General features: G+C 38.9%; 1 protein-coding gene across 1 annotated transcript; it reads left to right on the forward strand.

The window, feature by feature from the left end:
• The first annotated feature begins 7,238 nt into the window (after positions 1-7,238).
• Positions 7,239-8,792, forward strand: LOC135525122 (oligodendrocyte transcription factor 3-like). The gene has a single exon (XM_064952866.1). The coding sequence runs from the start codon at positions 7,299-7,301 to the stop codon at positions 8,043-8,045; it is 747 nt and encodes a 248-aa protein (XP_064808938.1). The 5' UTR covers positions 7,239-7,298; the 3' UTR covers positions 8,046-8,792.
• Positions 8,793-14,786: the final 5,994 nt, after the last annotated feature.

Raw genomic sequence — 14,786 nt, forward strand, 5'->3', positions numbered from 1 at the left:
GTAATTTGGATGTGATATCCTAGGCATGTTAGTGCAGTATATTGAGATATGTTATTTATAAGTCAGAATAACACCCTCATTAAAATTACAATTGAACAAGTAAAGCACTATGCTTAGATAACCGCTGCAGAAAAAAAAAATATATATATATCATTTTTTTACATATAATTAGACATAATGATTATGACTCTAAATGGCATAAAAACAACAGTTTCAGGTGTTTGAAAAATGCAAAATTCCAGAAGAGTGCGGTCTCTAAAATAATGAGTGCATAACGCCCCTGCGCAAAAGGCACTCTTTTCGTGGAACGACCCAGGCAATATATGGTGGTAGTGCTTCAAGATACAAGGAGGACTCTGGAGGACTTGATCATTTTATTGCTTACGAGGGGCATTGATAAGGAACAAGCAGGGCCACCATGCTCTTCAGCAGTATGGGTGGGGAGGAGAACCCCTCCCTCTCCTCCATATTTTACTGAAGACTGCAAGGTCATTTTGGTTCAAAATGTCTTTGGACAGGATCAAGGCTTTTTTTTTTTGTCACAAACACACACATCTGCATTTTCAACTCCTTACCTCCCACTTTGTCGATATGTGCGAATGTGTAATTAATGAAACAACCCCTCTCAGATTGGTTCAGACAATGGACAGTGAGCTTTTCACCAGCCCCTGTTGGCGGCCAAAGCAAGGCCAGTCCCTATTCTCCTTACATGTAACCCCACTCTAGCACAATGCACCCCTCCTCTGTCCAGCTTATCTGCCAAGCTTACATATTAATCTGTTCTCTCCTACTCCCTTCTTGGGGAGCCCCCATGCAAACCTTCATTTTCTGGTCATGTGCACCCATAGGAAGGGGGCGAACCAGACACAAAGTGACATAAAAAGCAGAATAGGGGCTGCCAGGCTGAAACTGAGCCTGAAAAGAGGCATGGGAGATGAACAATTGTCCCCAGTGAAAGGGACGGTTAAAAGAAGGCGCTGAGGGGCTGGTACAGCAATGGAGTCCAAGTCTCTAGTCAGCAAGCTCTACCTACCAGACAGACAGAGCCATGCTAAAGCTAAACCAGGGCCCGTGGGCCATCTGGCTGCTTGAGAGAAGGCACAGAACCACAACCATGCAGGCATACCAGCACTCAACCAGGTTTTGAGGGTGTTTGTTCCTCCTGACACCTCTGACCTCACCAGTAATGCCACACTATCATCGTACAACTCCAAAATCAACAGGTCATCACTTACATGTTTCAACATTAATGCCCATCCTATCAATGGATGATAAAGATTGAGATGAGTGAGAACAGACTTGGACATACTATAGGCTTCCTCTTGTAAAAAATAATCTGCTACATGCATTTCCAAGATTATTTTTCAAAGCTCAAAATGTAATCATGAAGACATGACTTACTTGAGAGTTTTCAAAGTGTTTTCAACTAGATCAAGTGCTTGCTTCAACATTTCAACGCCTTTAAAAAGTAACAGTGCTAATGGCCTGGGTAGGGAGTTTCGATTGAGTGAGTATTACGTGAGTTACAGCTTTGTGAACTAAATACCCCTGAATGCCTCAAACAGCTTAAGAGAGTTTTGTTTCTGAACTTTTCAATTCAACAAAGAACATGAAAGAGCACATTTAGCACTGAAATGTAAATGTTCTTGTTTTGCCTAATTAATGTAAATGTCTTCTCAGAACAAAACAGCTCTCCAAATATTAATTAGAACCTAAATATTCATGGTGAAGCTCCTTGTGAGCCATTTAATTAGGGAGCTTTTATTGTTTGATCGTAATGTTAATTAGATATTTCTAATTTGAAGATTTGTTTACTTGTCATATAACAGAATACAGAATCAAGGAACATAAAGTTTTATTGATATATCGTATTTAACTCAGCAACACCATGGTACAGTATCTGGATTGGAAAAGTCTTAAAGCTAGAATCCTTAATCGAAACAATAACAAAATCGGCCGCCCCGCCTCTATTTCAGTGAAAAGCTGAGGGATTGGTCTGGTGAAATGTAAACACTCAAATTCATAGACAGAGCTATGGATGCAATCAAATAAAAATGAAAAGAATAACGATTTAATTACATTTGTCTTGTGCAACACTATCAAACCAACTCCTTCAACATTCAGCAAAACATTGACGGCCTCCAAGACACGGCTCTGACCTTGACCCCTCACTCAGACTTATAGTGGCAGGATGTTTCCCACCAAGACCAGGGCTTTTCAATCCAGGGATGTCGAACTCATTCTGTCTGGTTTCAATGATGATGGTGGAGTACATTCACTTTACATGCTGACTATTGCTGATTCCTTCACATTTTACTACTGTTGGGCCTTCGTGGGTTATTGGACCATTACTGGGCCGTGCAGGCCACCCTGGAGCAGCTGAAAACTGTGGTTTGTTGTGCTGCTAATTATATTGTGTCTCTGCTGAATAGATCCTCTTAAAGGACTCACGTGCTGAGACCAGGGAACCAAGGGTCTGTTCAGGAGTGTCCCAAAGTAACAGGCCGTTCAGATAGAAATATGTTGTGTAAAATAGACATGTAAACAAGAGTAAGGAATATTCAGTATGCGGCACACTCCTGAACGCGACCCTGAACTTGGTCATGTGTATATTCTGTGTTCAGCATATGCATTGCTGAATAAAATGACTGTTTCAATCTGAATACATTCATTTTCGAATGGCCACAAGTTAATACAAAAAACAGTTAAATGGACTTTCATTAAAAGCTGTTGATCAGGTACTGTATCTGTTCTTCGGTTGTCTGTTCTGATTGAAGAATCTTAAGAGTGAAACTTTATGAACAGAAGATAGTTGAAGCATTTTTTATAACGGTAAGGCCCAAAGAATCTAAAAAAAAAAGAATTGTCCATGGTGTAAATCACTTCACCCACAGGGTAAGCAGTAAAAACAGGGTGGCTCAGTGTTGGTCATTGTGCCAGAGGATTGTGCTGGTCCTCAGACACCAACCTATTATCACAGATTATTGTGAAATAGACACAAATTACTTATTCTAAATTCGGAGACAGGCACACGTAAAAGTCCACTTTTTGTGTACAGTACACTATTTTGTATACAGTACATTTCAATCCAACCCAGACACTGTGGAGAGCTGGAGGGCTGTTCAACTTCCTCGACCATGCAGGGCTGACAATGTGGTCCATCAAGAGGTTTCATTCTGTCCACAATAAAAGTAGTTCATTCCAATTCTGGCCATGGTGACAGAAGCCCTGTTTTTACCTGTCATTAACATGCATCCTTAATCCTGATCTTGTCCTGATTTTGATCTGATCATGTCTGTTTACACTTATAAGATCAGATCACAATGCGTCTTTTAATTGTCTAAAATTGTGGGCTCAATCAGAATGTGGACAAGATCAAGAAATGTTAGACCCAGGTATAAACGGGGCTTTAGAGAGCACAGCATCTAAACTCCTGTAACACAGGAAATTAAATGTGATGTGTGTTATATGTTGTTTTTGATGATGGCACAATACTGCACTTTTTATATTCACTATTATTGATCGTACAGAAGATTATTACGGATGATTTTGATCGGACAGAAGATATTTGAAAGTTGAAGAACAACTTTCAAGTATCTAGCATGAACTGTATATGAACAGGTAAAACATATGGCTACACACAATGAAGCTTTTTCAGACAGCACTTGTTATGCCCAAAAACCAGACTCTTTTGAAGGAGTTGTTTTCTCTGCCAGCATTCTAAGCTGACCAACAGGGTTGTATGACTAAATGGCATCAGGTCTGTTTTGGGAGAAGCCGCCGAGAGCGTGGGGAAGAGAGAAAGCGTGGGATGGGGTGAATAATGAAAAAGCAGAGGGGCTTAAGAAATGAATTGAGGCACATTAGAGGCAACCTGCTGGGACTGTACCGCTAAGTAAGAGGGATTTTTTTTTATCCTCAATTTAGGCCAATGTCCTGGTCCTTGGTGCAGGGTAAGCAGCGTGGGCCTAGTGCACTGGTGGGAGGGTGGGAGGGGCCTCACTCATTCTGCTGATTGGTGTTTCCCTCCCCTGGGGCAGTTGTGAGTAGGTGAGCCCCCCCCATTCCACAGCCACACAAACCACCATGACACCTTCCTTTCACCTCCCTGCGCCTCGGAGCAGTTCCCTCTCCCCCTGGCTCTCTCTCATTGAGACATTTCTCCACATTGCCTGGATTAGGAACACTTTCACTTAGATCTATGTGGTTGCCCCACAGACAAAGAAACACTTGGGGACAGGATTAGTAGGATTAAAAGGGATTCACATATGTCCAGTTCAAGCAATTGGTATTCAAAGCTTTAAACTTTCAAATGCCACCAAGAGAGAGCAAAGAAGTCCAGCGCTTTTCTTTGCATTGCAGCACCTTTATGAGGGATGGTTTCTTTTCTATTCCAACAATGACATGGTGGGGGATTTTATTGCTGTGGAACACCAAGTAGAATATGAGATTTAGTTTTTTTTTTTTTTGTGGCTGGCACTATTGGATGGATGATGCTTGTACCCCTCCAATTACTGTGCATTCAGTTATTCCTCTCCTCCATGACAAAAGAGTATACCCCTTTGAAGATAGGAACTATCTAGTCTCAATGTTTTCTTAAACTTCAGTAATATTGTTCCCAGTATCTCTCATGTGTTTTATGATACTTCACCACAGAGTTGGTTCAATTTCTATCGAATTCTATCGAGTTAGTTTAATTTCTATCTCGTTATCTTCTAGTTTTCAGTCATCCTTCAAATGGTTGTATATATTTGTGTCCAATATAATGCAGATGAGATGACTAATTAAGTGATAATGAGTGGTTTCTGTAAATGTGGTCATTTTCTGTCCATTGGGACACAAGTTTTCATCAACAAGTTTTATAGTTCTACATCAACATTTCTACAGCATAAGATTCACTGATATGCATGCACTGCCATACATTCTGTTTCTAGGTTAAATGTATTTATTTTAAGGATGAACATTACTAACACAATTAGAACATTATTCATGACTAGAGGATTGGTGGTGTTATTATTGTTATTGTTATTATTATCATTATTATTATTACTTTTATAATAATTAGCATTATTATGATGTTGTACATTTTCCTATATACTTTTTAAATGTCTTATTCGTTAATGTTTCATGTTTTATGTACTGACTTTATCACAATATTGCTGATACTCTCCACAAATTAAATGAGACTACTACAGTATAAGGATAAGGATACATTATATTCGTTGAAAGTTATCTTATTAAAGGGTTGGAATTCCTATGTGGGCTAATGTAAATTACACATTTAGAAAAAGTAAGTAAATAATCAGCCTATTAGCCTATAGCTAGGCCAATAAAAAGTTTAGAATTTTCTGTTTGAAATGAACAGATATTTAATTTAACCTATACGCAATTCAAGGTTCAGAATGGTGGTACAGTACGCCATGAAGGCCTACCTCATGTACCACATGAGCAATATATTTAGGCCTAATGTAATATCATTAGGCTATGCAGGCATAGAGTATAGGCCTACTAAAACCAACCACCTTAGGAAAACCGGGTTACGTTGCTACATTTGGGCAATTCGTCTTCAAGCCTAACTTTGGTTTCCATTCTGGAGGTGGTCGCATTTTACTCCCAAATTTAGTAAGGCACTTAATGAGATTTGTAGGGGTAAAAAGGTAGGACTATTAAGTCTATATTTTTACACACCTTATGTAGCAACAATAATTACAACAGGCTAATGGCATAACATTGTTATGAATATAGACATAATAATAATAATAGTTGTTGTTGTGGTTGTTGTCATAATCAATTCAAAAATATTTTCAACATATTACTAAATCCTCTATTTAATAAGCAATGACACAGTATATTTGTGTGAATCATTTGTATAACTAAATGAAAACCACATGTAGTTTTTGATTGGAAGTTGAGTAGCCTACCTACTCTGTTGCAGTTGTGCATCAAGCGTCCTGGCCCATTCCATTTCCAGCTTGGCCTCTGATGTAGATTACTATTTTTTGGCTGTCATACATGGCCTATAATTGTGATGATATAATACATTAATTTCAAATCTAAATGTCATGGTATGGCAGGTGTATACCTAGTGTGGACAGTCACTTCACTTATAACAAATACAACCACGAGAGTCAGATAACATATAAGCAATGTTACGCGGATTCCTGCATAGCTGAGAATAGTGAGAAATGGAAGATTTATCAAATCAAGTCAAACAGATGCATTTTCATACAGGATCTGAAAATGAATTAATGAACAAATAAAGTACATATTATAGCACGTTATAATGATAGCATCTCATGAATTAGTCTAATTTATGTACCGGGAACGTGTGAGATAGGCTACCTTATTTGCTTTTATCAATTTCTAAATCAATATCTTATCCGTTTTCGGGAAGTCCCCTTGTTAACTGCTAATTACTGAAACGCCATGAGGCGGAATAGACTTAGAATCGAGTTGCTTATCAGGCTATTCATGTGGTATTATGGAATATATCATATTATGTTGCTCGTGAGCAAAAAATAACCTCCGGTTGTGCGTTCGTCATTGACAGTCTATCCTAAACGGCAGCGAAACTCATCAATGTTATTCCTTCTCTCTCGACAGCACCACAAAGTTAGATTGTGCATACTGCAAATTAACATATTGTCCAGCGATTTGGAGAATATCGATCCCAAACACACAATCAATAAAAAACGATGCATGACCAGGCTCCACCACATGTCAAGTTTTCCAGAATTTGAGTGCTACCCAGTTTTAATAAAAGCATTTAAAAAATTCATTACAAACAAAGTAAAGCTGGTCAAACAATACTTTCAAACTAACCCGTTATTATTTCTAGAGAGCCACAGAGAGTTTTCAAGTTGTCTTGGTTTCAGATGATCCAGGACTGAAGTGTTCCCCCCACGGTGGCATTACAATGAATAGGAATAGATGTCCCTTTGGTCAATGGGACAGTCAAAGGACACCGCCCTGTATAATAATGGGGACGTCATCCTAACAACACCATTATGAAATGAATAGGAGGGCTCTTTTTGTTTCCCTTCTCTCAAGCAGCACTATAAATACTCCGAGCGCTCTTTTACCTCACCACAGAGCAAGAGGTGCACCCGTGAGATAAGATTACTCGCAGCTATCCGTCCAACAAGCCCACTGTGTCGACTCCATCGTTGTTACCTACACCTCCTTCCCAAAAAGAGGACGGAACTCAAACGACAGAGTCGGGTGATAGAGTGTGACTTAAAAACAGGGCAGAGATAGAGAGGGAAGCAGCGACCTCCTACCCAAACCGAGCTAATAAAATGCATTCTGACTCCAGCTCGAGCAGATCTTCCTCACCAGACATGGATGGGATGTATCTCAGAGACCACCTCAATTCAGTGTCCTCGACGCAGAACGAACTCCTCCAGAAGATGACGAGCGAGCACCTTTCCAGGCACGGGGAAAAGTCACCTGGCGGGAGCAAGTACAAACTCAAGAAGCAAGTGACCGAGCAAGAGATTCAGCATCTGAGGCTGAAAATCAACGGACGGGAGCGCAAGAGGATGCATGACTTGAACCTGGCGATGGACGGCCTCCGGGAAGTCATGCCGTATGCACACGGTCCGTCCGTGAGAAAGCTGTCTAAAATTGCCACTCTCCTGCTCGCCAGAAACTACATCCTGATGCTCAACAGCTCACTGGACGAGATGAAAAGGCTGGTTGGAGAAATCTACGGCGGACATCATTCTACGTTCCACTGCGGGACAGTGAGCGGGCACTCTGGCAACCCAGCGCATCAGGTGCATCCGCTGCTCGGGAGCGCGCTGTCCTCGTCCACATCCTCCACCCTCACCACCACTTTACCGGGACTAACCTCCATCCGAGCACCTCATTCCCTAATGAAGAGTGCCCCTGCACCCCCTCTTCAACTCGGCAGCGGTTTCCAGCACTGGTCAGGTTTACCTTGCCCGTGCCCCATATGTCAAGTACCTCCACCCCCTCATATTCCTATCAGTTCAGCGGGACTGACGAGACTTACAAGTGAAAACAAGGACGTGATGAAGTAATTTGGGACATCCGATACAGAATGGTGTCAACGTGTACAGTAAATTGTGAATTGGACATGAAGAACGAACCTCAATGCATGCATTGTTTATCTGTTTATTTGTTTTATGCGTATGAGATACCCTAAATATCCTCCCCGTAACAAAGATCCTGTGAAAATACTTTTTTCATGGTAAAACTTTTGCCGGTTATTTGGTGTCACCAGAGATGCATTCACACAGTGTACATATGTTTCTTTGTAAAAAAAAAACAACAACTTCTAAAACATTAAGCTGTAGATGTCTGAATGTAACCTTACGTTTCGAGCACTGAATGTGATCGTAGCACAACATACTTGCTGATCTGAAAGGGCGAAGAAAGTTGCATGCAGATTTAATATTTTTGTTTTTTACATCATTTGTGAAAGTGAAGAATGTCCTTTCCTTGTAACAAGGATGGTGAAATCGCATTCTACAGTGTATGAACATTGTATTATTATATATTTAGTTCGAAAAAGGTTGACATTATATGGATCTTGATTACTCCATAGAATTCTGAAAATGCTTTTAGCTTTGTGGCGTTATTCTGTGTCCATTTGTATGTAGAACTTCTTTAGCATGGCTTCAGAACAACTAAAGCATGATTGTTTTGCTGGAAATAATTTGTTATGCCCAGAGACCCTGCGTCTTTATTTTTGTACATTCTTGATGATTGATGAAATATTTATTATTGCCCAGTGTTCCTGGATGAAATTTCAATAAAACCGATATAATGAACCATATATGCTGCTTTGTCTGTCCATGCCATGTCATAATGTATCTAATATGGCCTCAATTAAGGACATTTATTCCGGTGGATTATTTATTCATAGATTAAAGCCATTTCTAAATATATGTTTGGTCTAGTAGCCTAATATGGATGCCTTGGGTGATTTGAATCATGCAGTCTGCCAATAATACCTGTATTTTAATGTCACTTTTTAATGAATTTGTAGACCGTGTCATAACATATCTATAGACTGTATACAACGTTTTAATACAGTCCACATAAGAGGCAGGCCTATTGATTCCTCAATGTAGGATACTTGCTAACTTGTATTTGTTTCTGTTCATTCATTGTGGTGTAGTGACAGCAAAATATTTGCTTTGCAGGCTGGCAATATAATTATCCAGTGCAGTTGGCAATGTTTACACGTGGGCCTAATACAAGCTGTTGTTTGAACGTCCACTAGATTACACAAGTGCAGAAATAGAAAACGAAGGAGTTCTGAATACAAATTACACCCATGGGGGTTAGACGAGTTTTGATGCAGCAACTAACACCAGTAGAAACGTTCCTTAAACATCTGGGAGCATCTGCAGAAAAGTGTGGACATTCTCCTCGATTGCCTTTAGATTCCCTTTAGCCAGAAGACATTTTCCATTTCCCACAAATGAACCAGAAATGAACATTCCCAGTATTTATCCTCATGCTGAAAATAAACTTCATTAAACTGATCTTTATCAATAGGCAGCATAATTATTAGACCCTCATTTTATTGATCACATCTGAATGCACATTTGAACTATCATGTACATTGCTAGATCTATACTGTATGTAGCTTACCTAGATAAACACGTTTTCTGTCCAGAATTATACAAAATCCTCATGTTTGCATCATAGTGATTTTCTTGTGTTGACGGAAGTGTTTAGAGAGAGTAGGCCTATCGATATAAACACCCGGTAATGAATGGTTTGGCTTAACTTTCTCAAAACATTATTACATACTTTTATTGTTAACTCCAATTTCATGATATTTTAATAACATAATGATATTTATCCTAATTGCACATCCCAACACCACCCTCACTTCTAACTGTTGATATTAGACCTACTTCTTATAACAATAACTCAACCATTTTAATAGGTCTACAGTAGCCTTACAAAGAATACATAAATAATCCATGTAAATATAATGACATGTCCGATATGCCTAGGCCTATATTTTAAACAAATAAACTACTAATACAACATATTTCTGATCATACAATGTGCTTCAATTATTTCATAATTAGATGCGCGTTATGGAACTGTTGAGCCCTTAAATGCTACATGAACCTCCATGGGATCAGAAAGCGCTTTGGCAGGTCTCCGGAGTCCTTTCACTGGCGCATCGCTGATCAGATAGGCAGAAACAGAATGTATGTTTGTGGAGATTACAAGTTAATTGTTCATGGGGGAATGTGGATCGAAACACATCAGAAGACTTCGTTGGGATTACAGGATCCTAAATGCAAGAGATTATGCATCCAGCAGCCATTATTCGAGCATGTAAATGAGCCAGTAAGCCTTTTGTAACTTTGTCGTTGGAAAGCTCAAGTTCTTTCCTCGTAGTAACTGCTGTAGGTTGGGAGAGTGAAAGGGGGAGTTCATTTTACACTTCGTCTGACGGATAATAACAGTTACGGTTAGACTGTTTATGCCAGATGGGGTTTATATAGACGGGTTGCGAAGCCCCATCAAAACGAAGCTTTTAAATACTTTGTTCTTAAAACGGTGCCAGGGAAGGATTCTGCCTGGCAGTAATCTTATAATCATGAGATATGTTTAAAAAATAAATAATACTTTTCAGTTTATCAGTTCAGATTTATCATGCCATAAAGAACATGTACAATCCAGTGGTGTGAGAAAAATGTGCCAGCAGTTATTTAATATCTTAACCTGTTACTCTGCGAAGTATTCTTAAAATTACGATATTCCTAATATGCAATGATGCTTGCTTGATGATGTAGTTCATAATATGAACTATATCATAAAGTATGCCTAGCAAGCAAGTATCAATAGATATTAGCGATGCATGTGAATATAACTATGTGCTGTTCTATCATCACTACTGTAACATTGATTGATCTTAATCCAAATTGGGAGTTCACATGCATGCAATGTTGCAAATGCTTCCAGAAAATATATTGGACTCATGTGGATAATCTGACCTTTGTAATTAATAAAGAATGAATATTGGGGCTGCAGGTAACCTAGTGGTTAAAGCGTTGGGCCAGTTACGGAAAGTTTGGGAGGTCGAATCCCCGAGCTGACAAGGTAAAAATCTGTCGTTTTGTTAACCCACTGTTCCTAGGCCGTCATTGTAAATAAGAATTTGATCTTAACTGACATGCCTAGTTCAACAAAAACATCATGAATATAGTTCAAGCATGTTGTGTGATTACCCTTGAGAGGCAACAATCTGGACAAAAATATGTTATGATGTTTGACCCTCACTCCTCCAACACATTTTACATCAACAATAATGAACTATTGAAAAAAGCAACAGTCAGCAAAATATGCATTTATTTCTTATCATAAAGGCCCAGTGCAGTTAAAAAAGTGATCTCCCTATGGTTTATTTATATTTTCACACTATGAGGTTGGAATAATACTGTGAAATTGCAACAATTATGGTAAAGCCATTTTAGTGTAAGAGCTGTTTGGTGGGATGGTTTTGGCCTGCCAGGTGACATCACCAGGTGGTAAATTAGTTAATAGACCAATAAGAAAGAGAGTTCAAAACGTATCTGCCAATAACAGCCAGTTTTCATTTTCTCCTTCCCCACTCTGACCACTCACAGACAGTCCTAGCAAATTTCTTGCTGTAAGAATATTTTGTTTATTTTTTACCATTTTAGTTGGAAACAATCACAGTAAGGTACTTAATTGTTACCCAGAAATGATTTGATATTGAGATAAAAACGGCTGTATTGGACCTTTAACATCATTGGACATGCTATCTGAAATAAAATATAACCAAAAACAGACAGTTATTTTAACAAAATTACAGTTAATTAGCACATTATGTAAAACAAAAATATACATTTTCCCTTTTGTAATGTCTCTTCTTTCTGAAGTACAATCCACAATAGTACTAAAAAACTGATTTACTATCAATTGATCATAGTATAATTTATTTTTCAGAATTTTGAAGGAAATATACATTTTGTCATATTTATTTGGTAAAAACAACTGCCATATAAAGGGACAGTAGATCAAAATGTACTTAATGATATGCCTTAAAAGTGAATAATCAGTTGATCCTGAGAGACAGTGACTTTATTTTATTTTATTTACTTACCCCACAGAATCTTTAGCATTGCTGTTAGCAAGCCAATGGGAGTGCTAATGAGCTATGGCAGCATGTTTCATAAAGCCTGCCCAAGTCCTCAATGTCATTTCAAACCAAATGTTATAGCAGCAAAAAAGTTATTACTAGCATATTATAGGAATTCTCGTATTTATATAAAATTTTCAGTAGATAAACAGTTTTTAGCAGAATATACACCAATGAGCTGTTTGGACAGCAACTAAGGTCATTTTGAGTTCCTATACAGTCACATTTGCTATATACGCGTATAACCATAGGTAAGTATGTAAAGGGCTCAGGCTCACCAGGTGATCTGTCTATCTGGTCAAATTCACAGGGAAAGGGAGATACCTAGTCTGTTGTACAACTGAAATGTGTCTTCTGCATTTAACCCAACCCCTCTGAATCAGAGAGGTGCAGGGGGTTGCCATAATCAACAACCACATCCTTGACGCCCGGGGAACAGTGGGTTAATTGCCTTGCCAGAAGACAGATTTATACCTTGTCAGCTCAGGGATTCGATTCAACTACCTTTCGGTTACAGGCCCAACGCCCTAACCACTAGGCTACCTGCCACCCATACTGATACAGGTCCATCCCCCTCCACCCACTGAGGGTATGGATAACTTGGTATTATGTCTCCAGAGAAACCTAGACTTAAATAAAGGTCTTATTAATCAAAATACTAAAAGCAGAAATAGGTGTTTTTGTCTGGGGTCAAAATGGCCCCAAAGCCCACATTGATACAGAAACACTAAACAATTATTTAAAATGAATAATAACAAGTGGATTAACAAAGTCATGGAACATTGGAAGGGTGAATAAAACACCTTTGAGATACAGTATGATCAAAAATATGCCTCTGGGGTCAAAATGACCAGTCATTTGCTTGAGGGTTAAGATATGAGTACTCTTCTAATTTTTTGAGCGTTTGTTTGAGAATCTGCTTGAATTACTTTGTTTTGCCCTTTATTCGAACATTATCTCTGTGAGATTGTGGAGGAAAACTCTAGGTAATTGTATCGGCCTAATAACCTATTTGGTTGCTATGAATTAGACGTTACTTGGTAGTTTTCTCTCCATGCAACTCCCTTTGTTTTCTTTAATTACAGTTTTGCAGCTAATAAAATTGCTCCCTGCTGGAGATTCATCAGACATGCTGATTGTCATGATGATAACACCTCTGTGAACAAAAGTAGTTTGTTTATAGTAAGTGCGGCTGTGGTAGAACAGTGATGAGTGGGAAGTTCTACATTAAATGCTCCCATACAAAAAATATTGAATGTACTTTGATTATTAGTTTTTGATTTAGGCTTTGCAGGTTGAATAACTTTTATTAACTGTAAAAATAAAAAATAAATAGAGCTGTATATGAATCCAGTAGATATTATTTTTTTTACTTCTTAATTGTTCAGGCTTACAATTCTCTGTCTGAAAGAGTGAGACAGATAGAGATTCGCTACACCACACCAGCTATTCTATTGGTGCTTATTCAGAACCAGGCAGATTGGGAGCCTAAATAGCCTTAAAACAACATAAGGGTCACTAAAGAACCAATGAGAAGGACTTTCATGCTCCCAAGTAATTTCTTGAAGGGTTTAAATGAAAAGACAACCCTGCTAAGTAGCCCCCTTCTTTTCAGCAGTGACAAATGGCCAGTCATCTTCAGTGGACACACCTGTTACTGGAAACACTCCACATTATACACGTTGAGAGTGGCCTTGTTAAGATCAGATTCCCCTCAAAGGTTCCACACAATAGATATGCATGCTAACAATGCTGCTGGCCCAGAGCTAAAAGCTCTGCGTCAAAGCAGGGCTTGTGCCGGGCAAGACTGGGGGCTGCAATTGAAAATACATTTCAGTTGAATAAGGGGCATTGGCTGCATCAGAGGAGCTGCTGCCCCCTCATAGAACAAAAGCAGTTGTGGGGATAAGTTATTGACTCCAGTGACAGGGTGAATGCAGTTCATTATGTTTGCCAGTTCTTGTGCACTCTGAGTCTGTCTGGGGTCTGAATTAGGTGGCAGGTGCAGCAGCCATTGCCTCTCTGCCCCAGGGGAATGCCTGTCATCAGCTGATTTCATAGACAAATAATTATCCCATATAGCCAAAACAGAAAGCATATTTCCATCATAAGCACATTTTGCCACAGCCATTAGTGTCTGAGCTCATTTGCATGTTAATTGTGCAGTTAGAGAGGTCTATGTTGACGTTTCCCTTCCTCACATTTTGATTGGAGGGGAAATGGAACTAGGAAATGTTTTCTATGCTTGTTCAATTGTTGGTTGGTCATAATATCTTGTTTACACAATTTGGAGGATTGGTGGATTTGTAAAAGGATCAGTCTATAATTCTCCCAGAGCCTGACAGCATCACAAAAAATCTAACTGTGTTGCATGGTCATATTTAGAAATGTCCATGCTTTCTGACAAAAATGTAATTCAAGTATAAACTACTGCCATAATTACATTTACATTGCACAAGCTAATGTAGCGAGAGTTTGGGACTATAAGGTTCTATCTGCAATTATACAATGGGTGGGTCTAATCCTGAATGCTTATTGGTTAAGAGCGCATTCCAGCCAGTGTCTATTCCACAAGTTACCACCGGCTAAATCTGACGTTAAAATGTCTATTTACTCACTTCCA

This window comes from Oncorhynchus masou, chromosome 31 (assembly GCF_036934945.1).
Source record: "Oncorhynchus masou masou isolate Uvic2021 chromosome 31, UVic_Omas_1.1, whole genome shotgun sequence".
In the NCBI taxonomy this organism is placed as follows: Eukaryota; Metazoa; Chordata; class Actinopteri; order Salmoniformes; family Salmonidae; genus Oncorhynchus; species Oncorhynchus masou.